The sequence below is a fragment of the Schistocerca nitens genome, chromosome 1, assembly GCF_023898315.1.
Source record: "Schistocerca nitens isolate TAMUIC-IGC-003100 chromosome 1, iqSchNite1.1, whole genome shotgun sequence".
Classification (NCBI taxonomy): Eukaryota; Metazoa; Arthropoda; class Insecta; order Orthoptera; family Acrididae; genus Schistocerca; species Schistocerca nitens.
This window is the reverse complement of record NC_064614.1, coordinates 394,089,078-394,115,529: the sequence shown is the minus strand read 5'-3', so window position 1 is coordinate 394,115,529 and position 26,452 is coordinate 394,089,078. Positions and strand designations below refer to the sequence as shown.

General features: G+C 38.8%; 1 protein-coding gene across 5 annotated transcripts in view; it reads right to left on the bottom strand.

The window, feature by feature from the left end:
• Positions 1-26,452, bottom strand: part of LOC126249381 (exportin-6-B) — a 381,423-nt gene that overhangs the window by 4,765 nt on the left and 350,206 nt on the right. For all 5 annotated transcript variants that reach the window (XM_049951037.1, XM_049951050.1, XM_049951057.1 and 2 more), the window contains one exon: positions 6,078-6,347. In XM_049951037.1, coding sequence (XP_049806994.1) covers positions 6,078-6,347 — 270 coding nt within the window. The remainder of the gene's footprint in view (positions 1-6,077; positions 6,348-26,452) is intronic.

Here is a 26,452-nt window from a genome sequence, read left to right as displayed (position 1 = left end):
CGGATGTACTGCTTGGCCTGATACAGGGCGAAGAGTTCTCCTGTAAACACCGAGTAGTGTCCTGGAAGCCGATACTGAAAATCCTCGGTGCCAATAATGAAGCCACACTCAATACCACAGTCAGTCCAAGAGCCATCAGTGTACGCAAGGGCACTATTGCAAAGTTCCATGCAAAGATTGGGAAACTTACAATGATAGATCGAATCTGGATTAGTTTCCTTAGGAAACAGCTCTTTGTAGCAGAGAAGAGGGACGCACCCCATGCTAGTGGTCAAAGGAGTCACTGAAGAAGAAGGCTTAGGATGGGCTGGCCTCACGTGGCTGACAAATGGCATGCATGTCTGCTGAGGAGAAGCAATAGTTTGACATGAAAAGTGGTCTACTTTGCTTATTTTCATTTGCTTATGACATATGGCATTATATTTTATGGTAAATCTTCCCATTCTCAAAGGGTATTTCTAGCTCAGAAACAGGCAGGTATTCTGACACTGGGCTCTCAATAAATACATTCTTTAATGTCATTTCTTGTTAACAACATCAGCTTATTTCCAAGAATTAGCAGCTTTCATTCAGTTAATAGTATGCAGAATTCCAGTCTGCTTTTGGATCACACCTTCTTGACTGTTGTACAGAAAGATGTGTAGTATTCTGCTGCATCCATTTTCAATAAGCCACCACAAGAATTCAAATATCTTAGCAGTTAATCCAAGTGATTTCGAGTATGAAGTAAAGAATTTCCCTATTGGTCACTCCTATCAAGGAGTTCCTTGAAAAGTAAGCTAATTCCCACATTACTTTGTCAATTCTATATACATGAACCTATAGTTTTTTTTTGTCTTTTTACGATTTATAAACATTTTATTTTTTCTATTATTACTTTTCTGTTGTAATTTTATGTACAGACACATTCCATAGCCAGGGAGATTTGCTCCTCAATTTGGTCCTATAGAACTAGAAATGTAAAATAAAATAAATAATAAAAAAGTAAAACAGAAGTGATATCTGACATTCACCAAGGAAGTGTTATAGGCCTTCTGCTGTTGCTGGTTGGTTCTGAGCACTATGGGACTCAACTGTTGAGGTCATTAGTCCCCTAGAACTTAGAACTAGTTAAACCTAACTAACCTAAGGACATCACAAACATCCATGCCCGAGGCAGGATTCGAACCTGCGACCGCAGCGGTCTTGCGGCTCCAGACTGCAGCGCCTTTAACCGCACGGCCACTTCGGCTGGCGTCTGCTGTTGCTAATCTGTATAAATGATTTAGAGGACAATCTGAGCAGCCCTAAGTAGATTGCTGTTATTGACCATTAGATGATCAAAACAAATTGCTAAACAATTTAGACAAGATATCTGTATGGTGTGAAAAGTGGCAATTGACTCTAAATAATGAAATGTGTGAAGCCACCCACATCAGTACTACAAGGAATCCAAGAAATGTCAGTTACGTGATAAATCACACAAATCTAAAGGCTGTAAATTCAGCTAAATACCTAGGTTTTAAAATTACAAGTAACTTAAATTGAAACAGCCACATAGATACTGTTGTGTGGAAAGCAAACCAAAGAATGTGATTTCTTAGCAGAATACTTAGAAAACACAACAGGTCTACAAAAGAGACTGCTTACACTACGCTTGTCTGCCCTTTTCTCAAGTATTGCTGTGCAGTGTGGGATCCGCATGAGATAGGATTGATCACGGACATCAAAAAAGTTCAAAGAAGGGCAACTCATTTTGTATTATCACAAAGTACGGGAGAGAGTGTTATGGATGTGATACGTGAATTGGACTGGCAATCATAAAAGCAAAGGCGGTTTTTGCTGTGGCAGGATTTTCTCATTAAATTTCTGTCACCAACTTTGTCCTTAGGAGGAACGATCATCATAATAAAATGATTAATCTATTGTCCAATGTATGGTCAATGAGGAATACAGTCCGAGTCTAACTCCAAGTTATCAGAATACTGATTTAGTAGATGTTGGCATTTAATCAAGATTTAAAATGATTTCATCTAGTTGAGAGTTCGACGACTACTACATAGCAGATGTATAGTTTATTAATAACACAGATGTAGAACTAACCTTTACAAACAACAAAAAGGGTCAATATCATCTCTCAACCCTTTTCTCCACAACAAAGAATTCAGAGTTTAATATATTTAAAACAATTTTCATTTATTCCTCAGTCTCAGTTCACATTTTTAAATACATGAGATGTTTTTATATCTCTGGGTGACCTTTAGTTGTGTCAGCAACCCACCATGTGTATGTCAGAACCTCTTCTCAGAGTACTCACAGAGATTCTGACACAAATATGAGAAGTTGCTAATGAAATTATACACATCTGACTATGATCCAGGGAGATCAAAACTTGTCTTACAGTTAAAAAAGTGCAACTGAGACTGAAGAATAAATGCGAAATTTTTTAAATATCAATACTGTTTCTGTTCTCTCCTACCCTTCATGACTTTCCCTCACGTCTTCTATTTTTGACTATATCGGACTTCAATTTCCTGAATTTTCATGATTTCATGGAAATATCATAGAGTATATCTAGCAGAGGGGGTCAATTGACTCCTGGTGCCACACTTTTTTTAGAACATCGATTTTCGTAACTAAAAAGGTATTATTATTGCTGCATTTTGCTCCATTCAAATATTGTTGTCTCAAATGACGGTATGTGCTACGATGGAGACATTCAGCGCTGGACATTGTAACATCTCAGTCATATTCCATGAGTTGCTGCTGTTATTCGCCTATTCAGGTAGATAGTGTGTTTTGTATGTGGTAGGTCTTTTCCATTACTTTGTGTCTGTGTGGCCATACAAATGAAGATATTTTGCATATTCTGGAGATCTCTGATACTTAATCAAAAAGTGATACATTGGATTCCGATGGGACTCTTTGCCAGAGACAGCTGGTAATGGAGACAGCAAGACTAAGGAGAAATTACTGAATGTAGATGCCTCTCCATCTCTTTTTTTTCCACATTAATCTCAGGAATAAACTGGCACAACAGCGAAGATGGCAGCTAAAGACAGAATGAAATGGAATGTTGTTGAAATGCTGTCATCCGGAATAAGGGCTGCTTTGAATGTCCTGAAGGAGAGAGGACGGCCCACTGAATATTCATGCGTCCAAGTGGATGGATCAGTCATGAGTGCCTTCCAACTTTTTTACAAATGCTCAGAATCAACTAAAAAACACCAATTCGATTGTATCATACAGAAACTGGATGCAGTGATTGGTATCACATAGTTAGAGATGCTCTTTGTGTTAAACATGATTTCTTGGATTACCATTACTTGAGTTCTTGGGCACCTAATTTTATCAGGATTAAAAAAGATTCCATGTACTAGTCAGATTCCTTAGCTTTCATGAGAAGTTCATACAAAGCTGCCGTTACTGCCCTGGTGGAAATATTACTATTATGAACACTTACTTTGAAGCAAAGCAAGGTCCAGGTTTACCTAGTTTATGCTAAACAAATCTGACCAACACAGACTCAAGTTTTAGATAGCTGCAGGTGTAGCATACCAGTACATTTGCAATGTCTTACCATACCTTGGTAAGGAGGAAGGTGAACCTTGGTAAGGAGGCAGGCCAAACAGATAAGCAGCCACTGGGGGTCTGTCAACATCCCCTCTCCTCACTGGAACGTCTCTACACCGAGGAAGGAATGTGACAACAGAAAACTACTTCACATCCCTTCAAGCTTGCCAAGGAACTTCATCAGGAGAAAATGCTATTAGTGGTTACAATGAACAAGACATACTGAAAAATCCACAATTGCATGATGAAGACCAATAAAAACTTACATTCCACCATCATGCTGGAAAAGACTGATAAGCCACAGTGCACCTTAACAGTGTACCATGTAAAGTAGAATGTCATTATTCTCATCACACTGCATCATAAAGAAGAAGAGAGTGAAGAATAGGGAAGAGGAAAACAGAAACAGTTACCTTCCGTAACGGCACAAAGTGTGGTATGATCGTCGTTATTCAAATGATTCATAAGTATTCAACTATGACCTCTTGTGGGAGATACCTGATAAAACCTCTGGAGTGGCCCCAACAAAATTTGGCACAGAAACAGCAGGCCTCCTGATTATCAGCATTGTAGAGTTTCTACCTAGCTCCAACAGAGTGGAGGTACCAGCCAAAAGATGTTTATCCCAGCCACCAGTGTATCGGCTGCCCTGTACGACAGACATGTTGTGTGGGAACAGTATCAGCCTGCCACATCAACCTGCTTTGTAGGCAGCCTACATGTCAGGGACAAGAAACAGCTTTTACGCCCCCAATTGGCATGATGTGTCGCAGTGTACCAGCCTGCTTTATCACCCTACTCTACATGGTGGGCTGTACGCCAGGGGCAAGTAAATGATTTTTAAGTGCCTAATGTGTAGCCTACCCTGCATGACAGCAATGTTGTGGGAGTAGTATCGGCCTGCTTTATTTAAGTTTATTGATGGGGCGACACGTGCCAATGAGCATGGCTGGGGGCAGGTTGAGTGGATATGGGGTGGGGGGAGGGGGGGGATTGACAGAGTGTGGGGGAGGAGGAAATGAGCTGTCTCCAACTCAGCAACTCTGCTATATGCAGAGTAGCAACTTTCCTTCTCACAATATTGTTACATTCCATCCTGGGTTTTCCATTGTTTGATTTTTGAAATGAACAATTGTGAGAAATGTGAATGATGTGTATGAAAAGTACCAATAATATGCTCTATGTGAGACTTCAGTTTTTAGAAACAAACAAGTTAAATAAGTGAAGAAATGTTGGAAACAGATCACATTTCTGGATAGACATGCAATGTTTTGTAACCATAACGGTAACGTGAATGTCTCTGAACTCTGAAGTAAGGCTCTGATTGAAATGTGTACATTAATGGAAAAATATAGGTCTCACTTCAAGTGCACTGGGAATTTAAGAGAAATCTCATTACGGGTCAGATGAATTTTTCCCACTGTTATAGGGGTATCACATTTTCCTCTGTTATAGTGTTAATATATCATGGTGCAAAACAAAATTTTATCTGGAACTGTCCACGTGTTGTTCTGACCACACTGCAGAAGTTTCACTGGGAAGCCCTCACACATCCTCCATACCATTCCGATCTCTCCCCAAGTGATTTGAATATTTTTGGAACCCTGAAGAAAGACAGTGACGGTCATCAGTTTGCTTCAAATAAAGAAGTGTGTGCCTGGGTACAATCATGGTTCCACAGGCAACTGGAAACATTTTTCCAATAAGGCATTGACCATTTTGCCTCACAATGGTATAAATTTATTAAAAGTTTTGGGGATTGCTTTTGAAATAATAAACAATTTACTTACTTTTTTGCATTTGTCTTGTTCTTGTTTGACTGCCCCTCATATAAGGTATGTATATGTGTCTGTATAAAACTTTTTCAAAGACTGCTGTAAATTTATTTTAATATTTAATGACTATTCAGAGAATGTGTAACAATTACATCGATGTATGCGCACTTCTGACATGTTACAGAGTCTGTGATGACAGCATAAGAAAACATGACATGAGGATGAAGTGTATTCCCTAAATACAGATTAATTATTAAAATAAATTTGCAAGTCTTCAAAAAAGTTACAGAAATTAGTAGAAAGCTACACAACTTGCTACTAGTCCATAAATGCAGGATGCTGTGACCAAAAGCATGCACAAATACTGCACTTTTTGGTCTTAAAAAAAAAAAAAAATCACACACACGAAAGGGCAACTAAAAAGTATCTCCTGCTGATGTTATCTACCGAGTGTATCGTTTATTGAAAACATACTAACAGCTTGTATTAAAATATACCTAATTCACACCAGTATAATTTTTCACTTTACATACATGGAAACAACTATACGAGGATAGAGCTCTACTCATAGAGTAGCCTTTAGCAGCAAACAAATACACAGAAATTACTACTACTACTACTACTACTACTACAGCAGCAACAACTACAACTCTCTCTCTCTCTCTCTCTCAATGACTCTTCTACATTGTGAGTGGGGATTTACTGTTAATTTATATATAAATTATGTTTTGTAGAAAATATTGTACTCACTCTATGGTAAAGTTTCCATTTGATGTTTATTTGCTCAAGACTTTTCAGGTTCTGGCCAAAAATATTAATATCTGGTTGCAGCAATGACTGCCCATATGCTCTAAGAATAGAAATCAATTGTTCTCTGTTGTCAATATGTTCTGACCCAGCATTTTGATTAAGTGCTTGAAGAAGAGGCGTGTTATAGAAATATTGCCATTTGTGCATCATTACAGCATGCAGCAGCCCGAACAAAGCAGGCTTTATTTCTGGTGAGGGAGATTCTGCAACCTGTGAAAAATTCCTGTTTAATAGTAAAAATATAACTGCAAAACAAATTATGTCAGAACAACATTAACAAATGGCCTACAGATATTTAAAATTTTAATTAATATAATTATTTTAATGAAACAAGTATAATGGATCTTGTGAGACAGCAATATGAATATCAGCAAGAGAAACTAATTTTATTAAGTGAACTATTGGTGTATTCATAATGAATGTGTGTGCAGTATGCCCCTAATGGACGCAAGCAATAGAATACCTGGATTAAATGAGAAAAACCCAGAATGAAATGTGTGTAGCCTATAATATCTACGAAAGAACAATCTTATCAAATGACCTTTTAAAAATCTTAAATAAATTCTGGTCATACGTCAAGTCTGTCAACAGCACTAAAATTAGTGTCTTGGAACTCACAGATGACACAGGAACTGAAATTGTGAGTAACAAAGTAACATCAGAAATGCTCACTATGATTTTCAAATACTGTTTTGCAAAGGTAAGTCCAAAAGTATTGCTCCAGTTTAATTCTCACACCACTGTAAAGATGAGTAACATAGATATTAGTGTAAGTGATTGGCACTGAAAAATGGATAAATTTGTTAAAATTGAAAATATCTCTAAGGCCTATGGGAATCCCCCTCAGAATCTATATAGAATTTTCTGCAAACTTAGCCTCTCTTTTAATCACAATATACTGTAGATCACTGAAAAAAAAGTGCCCAGAAGTTGAAGAAAGCATTGGTCAGACTCCTCCACAAGAAGGCCAGCAGAAGTGAATTACAAAAGTTCCATCCAATGTCTTTGACATCCATTTGCTGTAGCTTCTGAGCACATATTCTCAGTCCAAATATAATGAGATACTTTGAACACAATGCATCCTCCACACCAACCAGCAAGCTATACCAAAAACAGGTCAAGCAAAAACAGACTTATACATTTTTCATTTGACATCCTGAAAGCCAAGGACCATGGCTGTCAGGTAGATGCAGTATTTATTAACTTCTGAAAATAATTTGACTTGGTAGCACACCAACGCTTACTGATAATACGGGGTAGAGTGCACACAAAAGAACTTGGTCACACCTGTGCAGATGCAGCAGTAGGGGAATGGTGGCAGCTTCACTGTGAACAGCCACCATGAAATAGGGGGAGTGCTGTTCAACATCTGAGATCTGCACACAAATCTATATCTCAAACAACTGTATTAACTTATTAGGTCGGTACGATCAATAATTTGACAAATACAGATCTTTGAAGTCAACAGTTTCTCACTAGAGTAACAAGAAGGAAGTAGTTGCATAAAAAAATATCAACCCAAGCAAAAAAAAGTCTGACCACATGTTGCCAGAAGGAAATCTCATTAAACAAAAAATGGATAAAAAAATGTAGCGTAGTGGATGTCACTTGCTGAAAAACTGACAATGTGAAATAAAGAATAAGTGCCACATGATAATTTGGTGTTAGTTCTCTGATAAATTGTTTGTCAATCTATACACACTATTAAATTTAAGTACCCTGCCTCATTTTTGTATCTATACATGAAAGCTAGTCTTGGGAACTACTTTGGGAATTTTGATATGGTTTTCAATAATAGATACACTGATTCACGAGTAAGGTTTGTATATATAATTTATAATTATAGTACTGATGAGTGTGTAATATATGTATTGTTATCTGTTCCATATTTAATTAATGTTGGGAATGACGTCTCATGGCAATAATGGGAGCTAACACTTGCCAGAAGTGGCGGTATCAGGCATGAAAAGCATTCAAGTAAACAGATGATGTGAACAGCGAAACTTGACCGAACCTACACATATCTTTACGTATTATAAGTTAAAGCCCTCCACTGCAATTTTCTGTCTGCACGTAAAGGCTAATCTTGGGATCTACTGTAAGGATTTTGATATCATTTTTAATAACAGATAAGACTGATTCGTAAGGAACATTTGCATGTATATCATTTATTAATACTACGTGGGACAAGTCATCCGGCTGTACATACTTCGTTTTACTTGTGCGAAGCTGGGGCATGTTGCTGGTGTTACCTAAATACAAAATTTTCCTTCTTCTTCATCCACATCTTTCCTGATGAATTGAAGACTTGTAAAGTACTTGTTATCATTTTTCCGCTCCACCTTTATTCTTTTTATGATGCATCTGCTTCCTTTTTTTGCCCATTCAAACATAAATTTAATGGCACTGTGTATAATCACATGTGCCTGATTGTATGAAGTACTTTTCCTGCATGAACTTATTGGTAGGGATGAAGTGGCACGTTAACTTGGAAAGATATTCACTGGCAAATGTAGAAGTAACTTCAGACGTGCCCTCCAGGAAGTATGATGTGATCCACACTTTCCATGTTCCATATTAATGACCTGGCACACAATTTTAACAGTACCATCAGACATTTCCCAGTTGATGCAGTTATCTGTAATGAAATACTTTCTGAAGAAGCTGCACAAATGTTCAGTTATGTCCTGATAAGATTTCAAAGTGATGCAAAGTTTGCGACTCGCTTTCAAAAGTTCACATATTTGAAAATATGGACTTAATTAAATAAATAAATTTAGTATCCTATGACTGTGGTATTAATGAGTTACAATTGGAATCATTCAACTCCTACAACTACCAGGAAGTAAATTTGTAAGGATACAAAATGATGACCACATAGTCTCAGTCAGGGGTGAAGCAGGTGGTAGACTGCAATAAACTTGTTGCATACTGGGAAAATTCAATACATCTAGAGAGGGGACTGCTTACAAAACACACGTGAAACCTATCATAGAATATTTCTGAAGGGTGTAGGACCCAAACAACGAGCACCATCAGGAGATATTGAATGCATACAAAGAAGGGAAATGGTATTGTCTCAGATTTGTTGACTCGTAAGAGAGCATCACAGAGAGGCTGAAGAATTTGAAATGACATATGCTTGAAGACACACACCAACAACCCTGCAAAAGCCTTCTGAAAAAGTTTTGAGAACCAGCATTAAGTGAGGAATCTGTTAATACCCTAAAGCCATCTATGTATCAATGTTATAAGGACACCACAGACAAGATTTCACCAATTACTGCAGACACAGAGCCACTTAAGAAACCATTCTTCCCACACACCATATGAGAAAGGAAAGTAAAGAAGCACTAATAAGTAGGAAGGGCCCTTTCTCCAAGTAATTCACAGTGGTTTGCAGAGTATGCAGTAAGTGTAGAATACTTATGACATTCTGGACTTATTTTAAGGCTTTTATACTTACATTAAGTGATGCCACAAACGTGAGTTCTTTTGATGTGCGTGAAGAAAATAGACATTGATGCCTGTGTCACCAATGAAAGAAGGTTAGTATTCATTTTATGTCAACAGCTGACAAATGCTGTATTTGGAGGAACAAGCAGCAGGTTTATTTAACAACCACTGGGTTGGTATGTCACCAATCAAAGGAGGTTAGTATTCACCCCAAGTCAACTGCTGACAAATGCTAGTATTTGGAAAAATAAGCAGCATGTTTATTTAACAAAAATTGGGTTGGTATCAAATTTAAAGAAGAGGACAGTTGAGGATGGACTGCATAGCACCCCCCCCCCCCCCACTCCCTTACCCTGTGTGTGTGTGTGTGTGTGTGTGTGTGTGTGTGTGTCTGAGAGAGAGAGAGAGAGAGAGAGTAAAAAAGTAAAAACAAAGATAAAAAGGGAAAAAATAAGGGAGAAACGAGGGAATGGGAAGAAAGGAGAGAAATGAAGAATGTGTAATAGGGCGGCAGAATGAAATACTGTGTGGGGTTCCATGTTTCCGGAGTTCCTGGGAACTACGAGGGCCGTTCAGAAAGTAACCTCCGGTTGATTTAAAAAAATACACCAAGTTAAATAAAAATATTTTAATATATACATCTTACAACTACATCTTTGCACTATTTTTCTACATAGTCTCCATAGCGATTGAGGCACTTATCGTATCTCTTCACAAGCTTTGAAATTCCTTCTGCATAAAAATCACCCGCTTGTGCCTGGAGCCAGCCTGTGACCGCATCTTTGAGCTCTTCGTCGTCATCAAACCGCTGTGACCCGAGCCATTTCTTCAAATGCATGAAGAGGTGATAATCACTTGGCGCCAGGTCTGGGCTGTAAGGTGGATGGTTGATAACGTCCCACTTGAAGGACTCAAGAAGGGCCGTTGTTCTGCGAGCAGAGTGAGGACGGGCGTTATCGTGCAAAAAAACGATACCGGAAGTCAGCATACCACGGCGTTTGTTCTGTATAGCCCGTCGTAACTTTTTTATTGTTTCACAGTACACGTCTTGATTAATGGTCATACCACATTCCATGAATTCAACCAACAACACCCCTTTGGCATCCCAAAACACCGTTGCCATCAGTTTTCTGGCAGAAAAATCTTGCGAGGCTTTTCTTGGTTTGGTAGGCGAATTTGAATGTGCCCACATCTTTGATTGTTCTTTTGTCTCAGGGTTCACGTACTTAATCCAGGTTTCGTCACCGGTCACGATTCTGTTTAACAATGGTTCTCCTTCGTCCTCATAACGTGACAGAAAGTCTAATGCAGAGGCCATTCTTTGAGTTTTGTGGCGGTCGGTAAGAATTTTGGGCACCCATCGTGCACAGAACTTACGGTATCCCAATCTTGCTGTCACTATCTCGTACAAGAGAGTCTTAGAAATCTGTGGAAAACCAGTAGACAACTCCGACATTGAGAAACGTCGATTTTCACGAACTTTTGCATCAACTGTCTGAACGAGTTCGTCAGTCACCAATGATGGTCTACCACTCCTCTCTTCATCATGAACGTTTTCTCGTCCACTTTTAAATAAACGTACCCATTCACGGACAACTCCTTCACTCATAACTCTTGGTCCGTACACGGCACAAAGCTCACGATGAATAGCTGCTGCAGAATATCCTTTGGCTGTAAAAAACCTTATGACAGCACGCACTTCACATTTGGCGGGGTTTTCTATTGCAGCACACATTTCAAACTGCCACAAAAACTAAACTAGCGCAGGTACGACGTTCACTCGACCACGGCTTGATGCCGACTGACCTGTTGAGTGCGTGAACGCACAGATGGCGTCGCTACTCCCCCCACAACCCGCACTGTGACCAATCGGAGGTTACTTTCTGAACTGCCCTCGTATTATCCATTTCATAATGTTTGATCCCTTCTATGATTACATCTCATAACAAACATCAATGTGTTGCATCTGGCTGGAATTGTGGAAATGTTTACTTTTTTTTGGTGTATAAATATTATATTTTATTTCAAAATGGGATGTATATGCAGGAATATTTTAGAGAAGGCACACTTTTTGACCATTTTTTTGGTGTCTACTTGGACAGTCACAGAAGCTAGACTGTAATTATGTTGACAATTTCCTTTGCACAGCCAAAGATACAACCATTTTCTACTTACAGGCAGACTTCTGTTGCTTCCCAATTAGTCACTTTACCATAATAATGGTGGATGTAGAATGCTGCAATTTGCCTAATGGTGATACAAATGAAACACATGAAAAGTGTAAACACTGGCTCTGTTGCTGCATTTCACAACTGTTACGCTTTTATGTACATAAATCTGTACAAAGCACTAATATCACATGTTTAATTTATTTGCATCTGTCATTCATTGTTGTGTACTTATGTGTGACAGCCTTCATGATATAAATAGTCACTTTGTACTTGTGTGGAATCGCGCATCATTTACGGAGTTGCGGAAATCCCACTGCGATTTGTGTGTGCGCTTACTCTGAGGCTAAAAAAGAACAGCACCCAAGCAGCTCCTTATCACAGCCAGTAAGGAGAAATTCTTAATGTCTTGATATTAGTGGAAGGAAGGAAGGAAGATTAGGGTTTTATGTCCTGTCAACATTGAGGTCATTATAGGTGGCCAGTGAAAGTAATTTGAAGCAAATGTCAAGAGAATATACAGAAATATCATATCTTGTATCAACAAAAATGTGTGTTCTGGCAGGCAACAGATATCTGCACAGGATGAGTTTACAAAGGGAGTTTTAAGAAGGACAGTACATGAAATCTATGTGAAAAGCAATTTTCAACAGTAGCAGCCGTATTGGAAAAGATGAAGTGGAAAACTTTCCTCATATGAGTGAAGCATCCTTTTGGTGTGCTATTTGGAAATTTGGATGTATTATTAACGAACAGGTGCAGCTTGGAAACAAAAATTTTTTTGATAGTTTCAAACCCCTCCTTGCTCTAATGTAATGTAGTCTGGCTGACTAGAAGCTAGTTTTCTTGTCTGCTGATGCTGGTGAGATGCTCCTTTCCTGTCTGGTTGGGATTTTACGTATTTTTGATGTTTGCTGTTCGCGGTTTTCGATGTGTATGTGTGGTTTAAATGATTCTGTTATGTTTTTTATTCACAATGACAGGTGGTTTTGATTTACAACAACATTTTGTTTGTTTTCGCTAGTATGTATCCTAGTCTTTAATAACACTAGTGCCCTCTCATGTTAGATGTGTTCCATAGTGCAAGCTTCACCTGCTTGACACAAGCATAAAGTCAAATTGGTTTCATATTTTCTATTGTATGTCAGTGTTTTAAATGGTTCTGATATGTTTTATTTATTAAGACAGAGGGTTTGAATTGGCACAACCTTTAAAATTTTGATGCAGATTATATGTATGCCTGGGTTTTAATGTGCACGAGTGTCTCGCGCATACCACAAGTGCCCTCTCTCAGTGAAACTGTCTGCCCTAGGGCTGCCACACCCTCTTCACACTAGTTCACAGGCTAAGTATTGATTACGTGCCATGTTCGCATCGACCTTCTCTTCATAATTATGCTGTACAGATGGAGGTGATATTTTAATTTTAACTAATGACGACGCCTTTGGCATGATTGTTTTATGTATCTCCACTGCAGGATATGATTTTAGTAAGTGACTAAAAGCTTTTGTGCTTGTAATACTTAGGTGATTTTCACGGTTACTTAAAGCAATAAGTGATTGTTGTTACTTCTTTCTCAGTTATGGTGCTAAGTATTTTGCTAATGCAGGTGCCTTCCTGTTCAGATGCAGTTTTGCTTCTGATAAAGGTATATTTAGATATACCAAAACCGAGGTCAAGGATTTCTATATATCTTTATCCTGCGACTGTTTGGCTGTTATCATTTACTGAGAAGATTTTCAACAGTTGCTGCTTCAGTCATGTATCAAAAATTTTGATTTAAGAAATTCATCATAGATTCTCGCACGTAGTTCAAGGAAATTTACTTTGAAAGTAAAGCCTAGTTTACATGACGACATTAGGTTGCAGGCAACTGCGCTACAGGCCACTGCATTTGCGCGCGCGTTTGCCAAACTCGTTGGTGAAACTAAACACTTTTGGCGTGTTATAACTTTGGCGACACTAGTTGCGTGAGTTTTGAGATTACATGTGTTCATAGTGTGTGGAACAATTGAAATATGAAGTGGGGAACAGATAATAATATTCACTTTTTGGATATCTATGCTTTGCATGGGTGTTTGTGGGATTTCAGTGACACTGATTACAAAAATAAGCAACATATTACACGTTCATGTGCGATCCGAACATACGAGGATCGACTGAAAAGTAATGCTTCCACCTTGGTAACTCTTCAACAGTTGGTAGCATTGGTATATGGCAGGTACTGGCTTATTCCGTAGCCTCTTCTCTACAGCTCCAGTTGGCAGGAAGCCTTAGCACTGAACGGTTGTATTGTTACAGTGTAAAGTATGGAACCCTGTGCAGACGGTTGGTCAATGTGATTTAAGCAACGTGCAGTTGTTGAATTCTTGACAGCAGAAGGTGTAACCCCAAAGGAGATTCATCAGAGAATGAAAGCAGTTTATGGTGATTGTGTTGATGTGAGTACTGTGTGTCATTGGGCGAGTAAGTTTAAAGATGTTGAGGTGGGAACACCTGCGTGACAAACAGTTGGACGTCCATTGACAGCAACCATCGAGTTTCACAAGCAAAATGTTGACAATTGATTCAGGACGATCGTCGTATCACTCAGAAAGAAATTGCAAGCACAACTGGCATATTCAAGACGCAGTCCTCAGCTGGAAAAATCATGGCCACAGTGTACTAGGATGCAGATGGTGTCATCAATGTTGATTTCCTTGATCGTGGAACAACAAATCCAGAGTGTTACATCAAAACACTGTGACTCTGAAACGACAGCTAACAACGGTCCGAAAGGAAAATGAAAATGTTTTCCTGCAGTATGACAATGCCATGTGCCACCACAGCAGAACTTCAGAGACTGAATCTCGCCACCGTAGGGCATCCTCCATACAGTCCAGATTTAGCACCGTCTGACTTCCATCTGTTCCCGACAATGAAAGATGATCTACTGGGACATCATTATGCTTCTGATGACAACGTTGAGATAACAGTGAGACTGTGGTTGCAGAAACAGAGTGTCGACTTCTTCCACGACGGCTTCAGAAAACTTGCTAATTGTTGGCAGAAATGTATCCAATTGGCTGGTGATTATGTGGAAAAGTGAATATTGGTAATTAAAGATAACATTCTAAGGATTATTTCTGCATCTGATTTTTTAAAATAGCCCCATCCAAACCCAATTAATGAAGATGGAGGCATTACTTTTCACCCAACCCTCGTAGATGGTTTGACAATATCTGAGCAGCAGGGCAAAATTTATTGAATTAGGAGCACATATGTAATTGAATTAAGAAAATACAAGCAAGTACAATCTGGCTGTGGAAATGCTCTTGTCTACAAGACTAAAATCCCATTGTTAGAGTTGGCTAACACTTTTTTAAGGAATATTGTTGATAGGAGGGAAGGGCACACAAATCAATTTATTCAATAATCATCTATTTAAAATGCCGCAGCAGTGCTCCCCAATCATATATGTTTGAATTTTGAAATAATGCCACTGTACAGATCTACCTTCAAAACAGTAGTTTGCAAACCATTCTCTTCGTAATGCAGCCTGCTTCGAATAATTATTGCTGTTAATGTTAATAACTATTAGTGTTAATGAAAAAACGTCATCACCAACTAAAACTGAGTCTTTCAGCATGCAGAATATTCTTGATTGTAATGTATGCAATGTAATATGTAATTTGTTGCTGAGCAACCAAGCTGATGTCTTTGCTTCATGCAGTCACGAATCGAAACACGTTTCTTATTTTTTTCTTATGCAGCGATTCCATGCAACAAGCTTTAACTTCATCACAACTTGTGCGATGTGCACCTGCCAAACTTTCATTTCGGACACAACTCAGGAATCGATGAAACTGATATATATACTTGTGTTGCGGTGTCACATATGAAACCAATTGCGTGCAACTCATTCCACGCAATAGTGGCGCAACCCAATGTCATCATGTAAATTAGGATTAACGCTTTTCAAACCACCATTTGCAATATTTTCCCGCGACCTGTCAGAAATAGGTTAATTTCAGCAGTTGACAGAGAGCGCCAGATAACAGGCGTTACCGTGCTTGCACAGCTACGATGATGTAGGAAGCCCGTATGTTCACACACTAAAAGATCTTACATTATGCCCTTAAAAAAACAAGACATCAGAGGATAGTCCAAGAGCATCGGAATTTCGTGAACCATACTAAAATGCATAATTCCACTCATAGTGCACATTCGCATGTCCAGATTCACAATGAAGTAGGCCTCAACCTCATGTTAAGCTTTTCATTGTGGTTTTTGGGATGTAAATTTTCTTGGAGTACTAGTACTGTATTGTCTCATGTTCGGTTCTTTATTATGGCATAATGCCATACATGCTAGACGATGAAAACATGCACTTGAAATGCACTTCGTTTCAAATAAATTGACTGTCTCAGTGGAAAAGATTAACAAAAGCCAAATTTCTTTAGCAAACCGACAAAAATAACTTCACTGTTCTGCAAGGCAATTAATGCTTGACTGTCAGAAAGGTGGAAATAGAATAAGATCTGAAACTGATAACATTTTAGCCCTGCATAGTTATGTGAATGTAATTTAATTCACGTGATAGTTTCCGGCCACAGAAACCTGTTTTGTTTTCATTTGACGTGAAAGCAATAAACAAAGAGGAAACAGCAAAATCATTAAACGTAAACATGGGTCACATGGAGATTACCCATCTCCCCACTACATTTCAGACTGCTCTGTAGATCTGCCCCCCCCGCCCCCAAGCAATTGAGATAAGACGCAAAAAATTAAAAAAAAAGATAGTTTACAAAAAATGTTAATTTTGTAGTGCACATATTTCTGAACAGTCTGATGCATAAAGCATATATGTTCGAGAAAATGTAGGACATGTTATTTCGTCAAATGTGCCAAAGTGCAGTGCCACGCCTCTTCACACAGCATTCTTCTATTGCGCGTCACTGTATTTCGCTTTTGGAATTCAAATGTGTATATTTTCTAATGGATGCCATCAAATTATATTCACGACAGTGGAAATTGAAATGTCCTGTGGTGGCTCTTCTGCTCCCAGTCGGCTGGTTTGACATCCTGCCTCTCGGGGGCGAGGGGGGGGGGGAGGGAACCACTCACAATTAATACTGGATGGGATCATTTGTAACCAAGAGAACTAGAACTCTTCAGAAAATTTGCACTCTTTATTGACTATTAGCTAATAACTTTCTGTTTTGTGTGACATAAAATTAAATATAGGATACATAAAGACATGAGACAAGCAAGACAGTATACATTTCTTCAATCCTGAGGTCCGGGCATTTTTTTCTCTCTAATCTTGCTACAGCTTTATATGACATGCTTTCCTTTCTGTGAAAGAATCTATTACCTCATCAAAGTTCGTCAAACGTTTTGCTACATGAAAAATTGAAATGTTGTTGTCTAATACTGAAAAAGACATTAACACAAATAGTGCCCAAGACTGGTGTGATTTCTCGATCTGATTACATCTGTTTTGTCAATGTCTGCTAGATGAAATGAAATAGGCAGTCTAATATTGCAGCAATTGCAACACACACCAAATAAATGACACTGTTTTGGCACAAATGGTCATTTTTATAGCACAGCAAAATATAATTCACGAAGTACCAATATCAAATGCCTATTTGGCCTACTAAAAGCACGAAGTTTTATGTTAGGAAATAGTTTCACATTTCATTCACACACTCCAGCTTCTCAAGCATGAGATTGAAAAATAGTAGTATGAAGTTTTTGTACAAATTTGGAATCGTCACATTCTTCCATAATTTGTGTGGTGTCCCCATTTCTTCTCATTCCTTGTTCTAACAAACAATCTTGCCGTCACTAATTCTGTAACTATTCCTGCCAGTGTCAAGATGCATTCTCTGGTTATCTTCACCAATCCTACCACAATAACTGGTTTAGTTATCCTGCATTTATTCTCCAGATAGGCGTTATTACGTGTTTGTACAACGCGTTTTCCACGCTACTCCCAGAATTGAACTTAAGCGGTTGCTAGCCATGGGACTGTACAACTGGCTCTTACTAGTGTAGTGACCTGGCCAAAATTTTTCTGTCAAAATTTCATTTTCTTGGAGACATCGAGAAGACAATACAAGATCTTTCTTATCTATTATTCCTGTTTGTCGTTTATTTCCACTCTGATAGTCTGAATCCACGGATTTTGCTAGTAATTGTAACAAAAGCTGATCATTCGCAAACCCAGTCAATCACATAACAAACAGTGATTGGCATTCACCCGTTTTGCTTTATTCCGCTCAGCACATACAGCCCCATCCCTTTTTGTCTGCAGCAAAGTTTATTTCTAGATACGACCGGGATTCCTCTGGCAGACATCACGTATACTATGCACTCACTCAAAAATCAACTTATGACTCATTCAGAAATCAACAAAGAATGTGTTCAAAAATGTTAAAAAAATTCACAGGTATGCATTTCAAAATCATATGAATAATTGCTAGACCAATGTGTGCTGGATGCTAGGCGCTTTGTGAAACAAGGTTTTTCCCCCCCTCAAGAATAGGAATTTGGCCTCCCCCCCCCCCCCCCCCGCGCCCCTGCAAAATTGTCACCTGGGGCAGACACCCCCCCCACCTCCCCGATCCCTAGAACCGGGCCTGCTGCGCTTGCGTGAATCTGGCAGCTTGGGCATGCCAGTAAAATTTTTCCAGGTAGATTCTGGCTATTTGCTGCTACTGCTTATACAGCTAACAGCCACACTTCTGTAACCAGAAGCGGGAGAAGGCACTACTCATACGCGACTCAACTGCACATGCACATTAGCCCGCTCGCAGTTGTTCGCACAAATGTAATGTGAACAGTTGTGACGTCACGCTCATCAGAGGCAATTTGTTGTTATGAAGCATTGAATAGTCTTCCTAAAGCCTTTTGACACATTTTGCTGTTGGCAGGTGCTTGAATGAGCACTGTGTTTTGTTGCTGTATGTGGCGCACTTCCTTTGGAACTGAAGTTTTATTTTCGTTTTTTTTCCCTCTTGTTCATGTTTTATTGCTGCATATTTTTCTGCAGTAGCGGGATACAGTAATGTCACTTGTTACAGTATCGGTTCTTACCAGCCAAAATTACACAAATTTAACAGAAAACTAAAACAATGAAAATTTACAGAATTCTAAAAAATTCCCAGGTTTTTCCCCGATCTCCCAGTTGTCCTCAGTCGGATACACCCTGTTATTGACGAACCAATCTAAATGAAAGTGGTCTTCATTGCTAAACCAAACCATACAGCATGTACTAATTCCCATCATTCCCTGCAGCCAACCAAGCCGTTTGAATGTCCTAACACAAACCGTTCAGAAGTTATGATGGTTTTATTTCATATAGTTCAATAATTGTCATATTATATTTTAACTTACACACTTTTCTCAAAATTACATAACTTTTTGATAGGAATTCTGTATCAATCTTACCTAACTATCCATTGAAGTGATGAGGAGTGAAGATAATACTGGTTTAGCAGTTTTTGTTGGTGTGGTATACCTGAAAACATTCAGGCATGTGCAACATTGCTACACACTTCTATCACTCATACTGTGTGTCAATTTCTTCTTCCTTGCTCTGCACGCTACACAATTTCCAGAGGGTGAAATGTTGCTTTCTGAATAATTAATAGAATATGCCCTAAACGTTTAATTAAAGCGAAAAGTAATTAAGAATAAATGTTCTCTGCATAAATAAATCTGTAGAGTAAGGAGGAAAGGTCATTATTTAATATAGGGGATGTATTTCTCTCTCTCTCATTTGTTTTCGATGGCTGTTTCATGAAGTGTAAGTGGCGCTCTCGTATGTGTAACTTTTGGTTGAATAATTATGTTAATTTAAGTACAACAGCCATCTTTGAATCAAGAAACCTACTTTCCTCTTCCATTAATGTCACATCTCAATTTATTATGTTGTATTTTAGAACTTTTTCAGGCTGCAGCGCAGGAGAGTTGGCGGCAAATTGTTTGGTAGCCACAGTTGAATGCTAGTAGTGTCGGGCAATGTAATTATGCAAACTGTGTGATTTTGAGATCGGTCACTGGCCTCTAAAAAATGCCGTCGGTCAACGTTCTCGTTGATGATGGGCTGATGGGAATATGATGCTGGATGGCAGAATGCAATTTCATAAGTAAACAAGCAAAAATTTTCTATGCGCCATTCTACCTTTTCAGGAGCTTTGCCACCAGCAGAAGCGATTAAAAAAGCTTTATGATTTTTAAAAAAATATTACTAATATTATAAGAATGTTTGCTTTATGGGGTTGAGGGGGGGGGGATATATGGGAGGGAGGGGGGAGGGTAAATGGGAGGGAAGGGGGAGGATAAACCTAACAAAATGTTCAATTTGCTGCTTGCAGTCTAATGGCAGGAAATTCCAGAATGGGCCTGTCCACACCTACAGTAGTGTGACCTGCTGTACATGTCCTCAGCCAGCTAAATTCTAAACTAACTGAGACAAGATTTTTTCCCCCTGTCACTTTATTTAGTAGAACATATGAACTGAAAACCCCAATATCCATCAGGCACCTCTTCTCATGAAACAGAAAGATGACAACTGCTGATTATGTCAGTCAACTGCTTTCACTGAATTATTGTATATAACTGCTTGGGGCTTCTCCGGCTGAGGTTTTGGTTTTCCTTTTAGTCTTTACTGTTGCTGTACTACTGACATCCACTTCAAAGCCATGAGAGCATGTGACAATAGGACAAGAGTGTCTCCTTTTTTAGGTTAGATTTGTAGAACTGGTCTTGTATATTCTGCCTTGTGAATCTAACTGTTCCTATAGAATTTATGCTCCTTTCAGTAAGCCTTACAAAAATGACAGGGAAGTGTACCAGTTCTCAACATATACTTTATGACCACTACCCAAATATGGTTGCATGAATCAATAACAAAACCTTAATTATATGGGATTTCTTTACTGCTTGGCTCAGGTTTTTTCCCTGTACACATAGAAAATCCTGAACAGTAGCCACTATTTGACTCACAAATGTTGAAGCACTTTATTCTGAAATATGCTCTTTTTTTGGGGATTGAACTGGATGTAGGACAGTAAAACTCCAAATTTCATGAGGCTTTCATCAACTGCAATACCTTCTTCAGAATAATAATCACATTGGAAATTTTGTTTGGGATGGTCAATAACAGGCTGCCACTTGTTGAGACAGTTTGAAGGCTCCGCATTTTCATTATTTACAAAATGAAGGAACCGAGAAATATGTAAGAATCATCTATATCACAAGACATCATAAAAGAAAATAATATGAACTGATTTTTTATGGACCTAAGAATACATAAAGCAAAATATGTTTGAATTTCATCAGCTGTAGTGTGCGTATCTACGGGAGCTAGATTTGGAGGGAGTTGCCTTTGAACCCTAGAGAACCCTAGGATTGATGGCAATAGAACCAGAAATTGAAATTTTGGAAAGTTTCTCCTGATTTATTCCCCTTCTCCATTTTTCTACATTCTGTTTTTAGCAACACTCGCGCCTGTTGCTGCAACATCACTGTCCCTGTTGTTGTGGTCTTCAGTTCAGAGACTGGTTTGATGCAGCTCTCCATGCTACTCTATCCTGTGCAAGTTTCTTTATCTCCCATTACCTACTGCAACCTACATCCTTCTGAATCTGCTTACTGCATTCATCTCTTGGTCTCCCTCTACAATTTTTACCCTTCACGCTGCCCTCCAATACTAAATTGGTGATCCTTAGATGCCTCAGAACATGTCACACCAATTGATCCCTTCTTCTAGTCAAGTTGTGCCATTAATTTTTCTTCTCCCCAACTCTATACAGTACCTCCTCATTACTTATGTGATCTACCCATATGATCTTCAGCATTCTTCTGTAGCACCACACTTCGAAAGCTTCTATTCTCTTCTTGTCCAAACTATTTCTCGTCCACGTTTCAATTCCATACATGGCTACACTCCATACAAATACTTTCATAAACGATTTCCTGACACTTAAATCTATACTCAATGTTAACAAATTTCTTTTCTTCAGAAACACTTTCCTTACCACTGCCAGTATACATTTTATATCTTCTCTACTTCGACCATCATCAGTTATTTTGCTTCCCAAATAGCAAAACTCATCTACTGCTTTAAGTGCCTCATTTCCTAATCTAATTACCTCAGCATCACCAGATTTAACTTGACTACATTCCACTATCCTCGTTTTGCTTTTGATGATGTTCATCTTATATCCTCCTTTCAAGACACTGTCCATTCCATTCAGCTGCTCTTCCAGGTCCTTTGCTGTCTCTGACAGAATTATGATGTCATCGGCAAACCTCAAAGTTTTTATTTCTTCTCCATGGATTTTAGCTCCTACTCCGAATTTTTCTTTTGTTTCCTTTACTGCTTGCTCAATATAAAGATTGAATAACATCGGGGATAGGCTACAACCCTGCCTCACTCCCTTCCCAACCACTGCTTCCCTTTCATGTCCCTCGACTCTTATAACTGCCATCTGCTTTCTGTACAAATTGTAAATAGCCTTTCACTCCCTGTACTTTACCTCTGCCACCTTCAGAATTTGAAATTGAGTATTCCAGTCAACATTGTCGAAAGCTTTCTCTAAATCTACAAAGGCTAGAAACGTAGGTATGCCTTTCCTTAATTTATTTTCTAAGATAAATCATACGGTCAGTATTGCCTCAAGTGTTCCAACATTTCTACGGAATCCAAACTGATCCTCTCAAGGTCGGATTCTACCAGTTTTTCCATTCGTCTGTAAAGAATTCGTGTTAGTATTTTGCAGCCGTGGCTTATTAAACTGGTAGTTCGGTAATTTTCACGTCTGTAAACACCTGCTTTCTTTGGGATTGGAATTATTATATTCTTCTTGAAGTCTGGGCGTATTTCGCCTGTCTCATACATCTTGCTCAATAGATGGTAGAGTTTTGTTCGGCCCGGCTCTCCCAAGGCTGTCAGTAGTTCTAATGGAATGTTGTCTACTCCCGGGGCCTTGTTTTGACTTACGTCTTTTAGTGCTCTGTCAAACTCTTCACGCAATATCAGATCTCCCATTTCATCTTCAGCTACGTCCTCTTTCATTTCCATAATATCGTCTCAAGTGCATCTCCCTTGTATAGTCCCTCTATATATTCCTTCCACCTTTCTGCTTTCCCTTCTTTGCTTAGAACTGGGTTTCCATCGGAGCTCTTGATATTCTTACAAGTGGTTCTCTTCTCTCCAAAGGTCTCTTTAATTTTCCTGTAGGCAGCATCTATTTTACCCCTAGTGATATATGCCTCTACATCCTCACATTTGTCCTCTAGACATCCCTGCTCAGCCATTTTGCACTTCCTGTCAATCTCATTTTTGAAACGTTTGTATTTCTTTTTGCCTGTTTAATTTACAGCGTTTTTATATTTTCTCCTTTCATCAATTAAGTTCAATATTTCTTCTGTGACCCAAGGACTTCTACTAGCCCTCGTCTTTTTACCTACTTGATCCTCTGCTGCCTTCACTATTTCATCTCTCAAAGTTACCTATTCTTCTTCTACTGTATTTCTTTCCCCCATCTTGTCAATTGTTCCCTAATGCTCTCTCTGAAATTCTCTACAACCTCTGGTTCTTTCAGTTTATCCAGGTCCCATCGCCTTAAATTTCCACCTTTTTGCTGTTTCTCCAGTTTTAATCTACAGTTCATAACCAATAGATTATGGTCAGTGTTCATATCTGACCCTGGAAATGTCTTACAATTTAAAACCTGGTTCCTAAATTTCTGTCTTACCATTATTCTATCTATCTGAAACCTTCCAGTGTCTCCTGGCCTCTTCAATGTATACAACCTTCTTTAATGATCCTAGAATCAAACACTAGCTAAGATTAAGTTATGCACTGTGCAGAATTCTACCAGGCAGCTTACTCTTTCATTCCTTACCGCCATTCAATATTCACCTACTACTTTTCCTTCTCTTCCTTTTCCTCTTCCTTTTCTCTTCTTCTTCCTTTGAATTCCAGTCACCCACGATTATTAAATTTTTGTCTCCCTTCACTATGTGAATAATTTATTTTATCTCATCACATATTTCATCAATCTCTTTATCATCTGCGGAGCCAGTTGGCATATAAACTTGTACTACTGTGGTAGGCATGGGCTTCATGTCTATCTTTGCCACAACAATGCGTTCAATATGCTGTTTGTAGTAGTTTACCTGCGCTCTTATTTTTTTATTCATTATTAAACCTACTCATGCAGTACCCCTATTTATTTTGTATTTATAACCCTGTATTCACCTGACCAAAAGTCTTGTTCCTCCTGCCACCGAACTTCACCAATTCCCACTATATCTAACTTTAACCTATCCATTTCCTTTCTTAAATTTACTAACCTACCTACCCAATTAAGGGATCTGACATTCCACACTCCAATCCATAAAATGCCAGTTTTCTTTCTCCTGATAACGACATGCTTCTGAGTAGTTCCCGCCCGGAGATCCGAATGGGAGACTATTTTACCTCCGGAATATTTTACCCAAGAGGACGCCATCATCATTTAACCATATAGTAAAGGTGCATGCCCTCGGGAAAAATTACATCTGGAGTTTCCTCTTGCTTCCAGCCATTCGCAGTACCAGCACAGCAAGGCCGTTTTGGTTAATGTTACAAGGCCAGATCAGTCAATCATCCAGACTTTCCCCGGCAACTACTGAAACGACTGCTGCCCCTCTTCAGCAACCACATGTTTGTCTGGCCTCTCAACAGATACCCCTCCATTGTGGTTGCACCTACAGTACGGCCATCTGTGTCGCTGAGGCGCGCAAGTCTCCCCACCAATGGCAAGGTCCACGGTTCTGTTTCATTTGCCTCACTGTCATCACTAGTGTCATTTACCTCACTGTCTTAATTATCAAAACTATAAGAAATATCACTTTCAGAAAACATTACTTTCACTTTTATCCAACAGACTTTCAGTTTTGTTGTCGGAGAGAAACTTTTTATGGTACTGCAGTGCTTGCTACGACACAGATGGCGAAAAACCCTGAAAACGATTGCTTGTAACTCACAAAATATCTTAAGAAATCTAAAGTGTTATACACCATTTAGTAGATCAATTACTCAGCCGTTCTGTCATGCTATCTACTGACAGAAAAGAAGAAACACTGAGAACAAGTTGTACCCACTTTGCCTGTCTCACAGCCATTAGTGTAATAACAGACTTGAAACCTGCAGCAGCCTGCAAGCCGGCTGTGTAAGTCAATGGGATCTTCTTATATATGAGTAACTTGCAAATTTATATGGACATAAATCTTATAGGTCCTTTCAATTCATTTGTCATCATATGCATTTCAGCATAGCAGGGTAGCCGAAATGTTCCACAAAACTACAATTCAATATCCTTGACATCAATTTGTTATAGAATATCAGAGCATATTATGAGTGCAAATGTAACTGGGTATCTCTAACAGAATGTCCTCCTAGTTAACCAAGATTAAGTAGAAAAATATCAATCAAATGAAACCCAACTTGCACTTTTCTCACATGACATACTGAAGGCCATGGATGAAGGCAGTCATGTAGATGCATCAAGGGAAATTTGTGACTGGATTGAGGAATTTTTGGTAAGGGGGATGGGGATTCAAAGACAGGTGTAGAAATAACTTAGGGTGTGCCCCAAGAAAGTGTGTTGGGACCCTTGCTGTTCATGCAATATATTAATGACTTTGTGGATAATATTAATAGTAATCTCAGACTTTTTGCAAACAATGCAGTTACCTATAATGCAGTACTACCTGAAAGAACTTGCATAAATTTTCAGTCATATCTTGATAAGATTTCAAAGTGGTGCTAAGACTGGCAAGTTGCTTTACGTGTTCAAAAATGTCAAATTGTGAACTTGACAAAATGAAAACACATAGTAGTATCCTATGACTATAATATCAATGAACAATGTAGGAGAAGATAGACTGCTACTTAACGTAAACATCACAGACTAAGTTGTTGGCAGGCACAACTAAAAAATAGTTCAAGAATATTCTGGTCTGAGCTGCTGGAGTTGGCGGTCACGTGTGTGTGAGGTGTGCTTGCTTGTATAAATGAAGGTGTGTGTTTCTCTGACAAAGGCTGTAGCCGAAAGCTTATGTATAAGTATCTTTTAATTGTGCCTGTCAGCAACTTAATGTGTCACTTTACGGTAAGTAGCAATTTATCTTTTCATAGACTTGATATTCCAATCTGGGGGGGGGGGTCACATTTGTAATTGCTCAATTCATACAGATACCTGGGTGCAAACATTTTGTAGGTATATGAAATAGAACCATCACATAATTTGAGTCATGGGTAAAGCAGGTGGCAGACAGTGGTTGATCGGGAGAATACTAGGGAAATGCTATCACTCTAAAAAGGGCACTGTATTAAAAAACCCATCCTACAATACTACTCGCACAACTCTTACCAGATAGGACTAACAGGAGATGAAAGGATACAAAGAAGAGCAACACTGAATGGTCACAGGTTTGTTTGACTCATGGGAGAGTATCACAAAGATGGTGAAAGAATTGAACTGGTAGGCACTAGAAGGTATAAGCCAACTATCATGAGAAAACCCATTTAGAAAGTTTCTAGGACCGACATTAAGTGATGAATCTAGGAATATATAGCACCCCCTACATATCACTCCCATAGAAACTGCAAAAACAAGATTAGACTATTTACAGCACATACAGAGG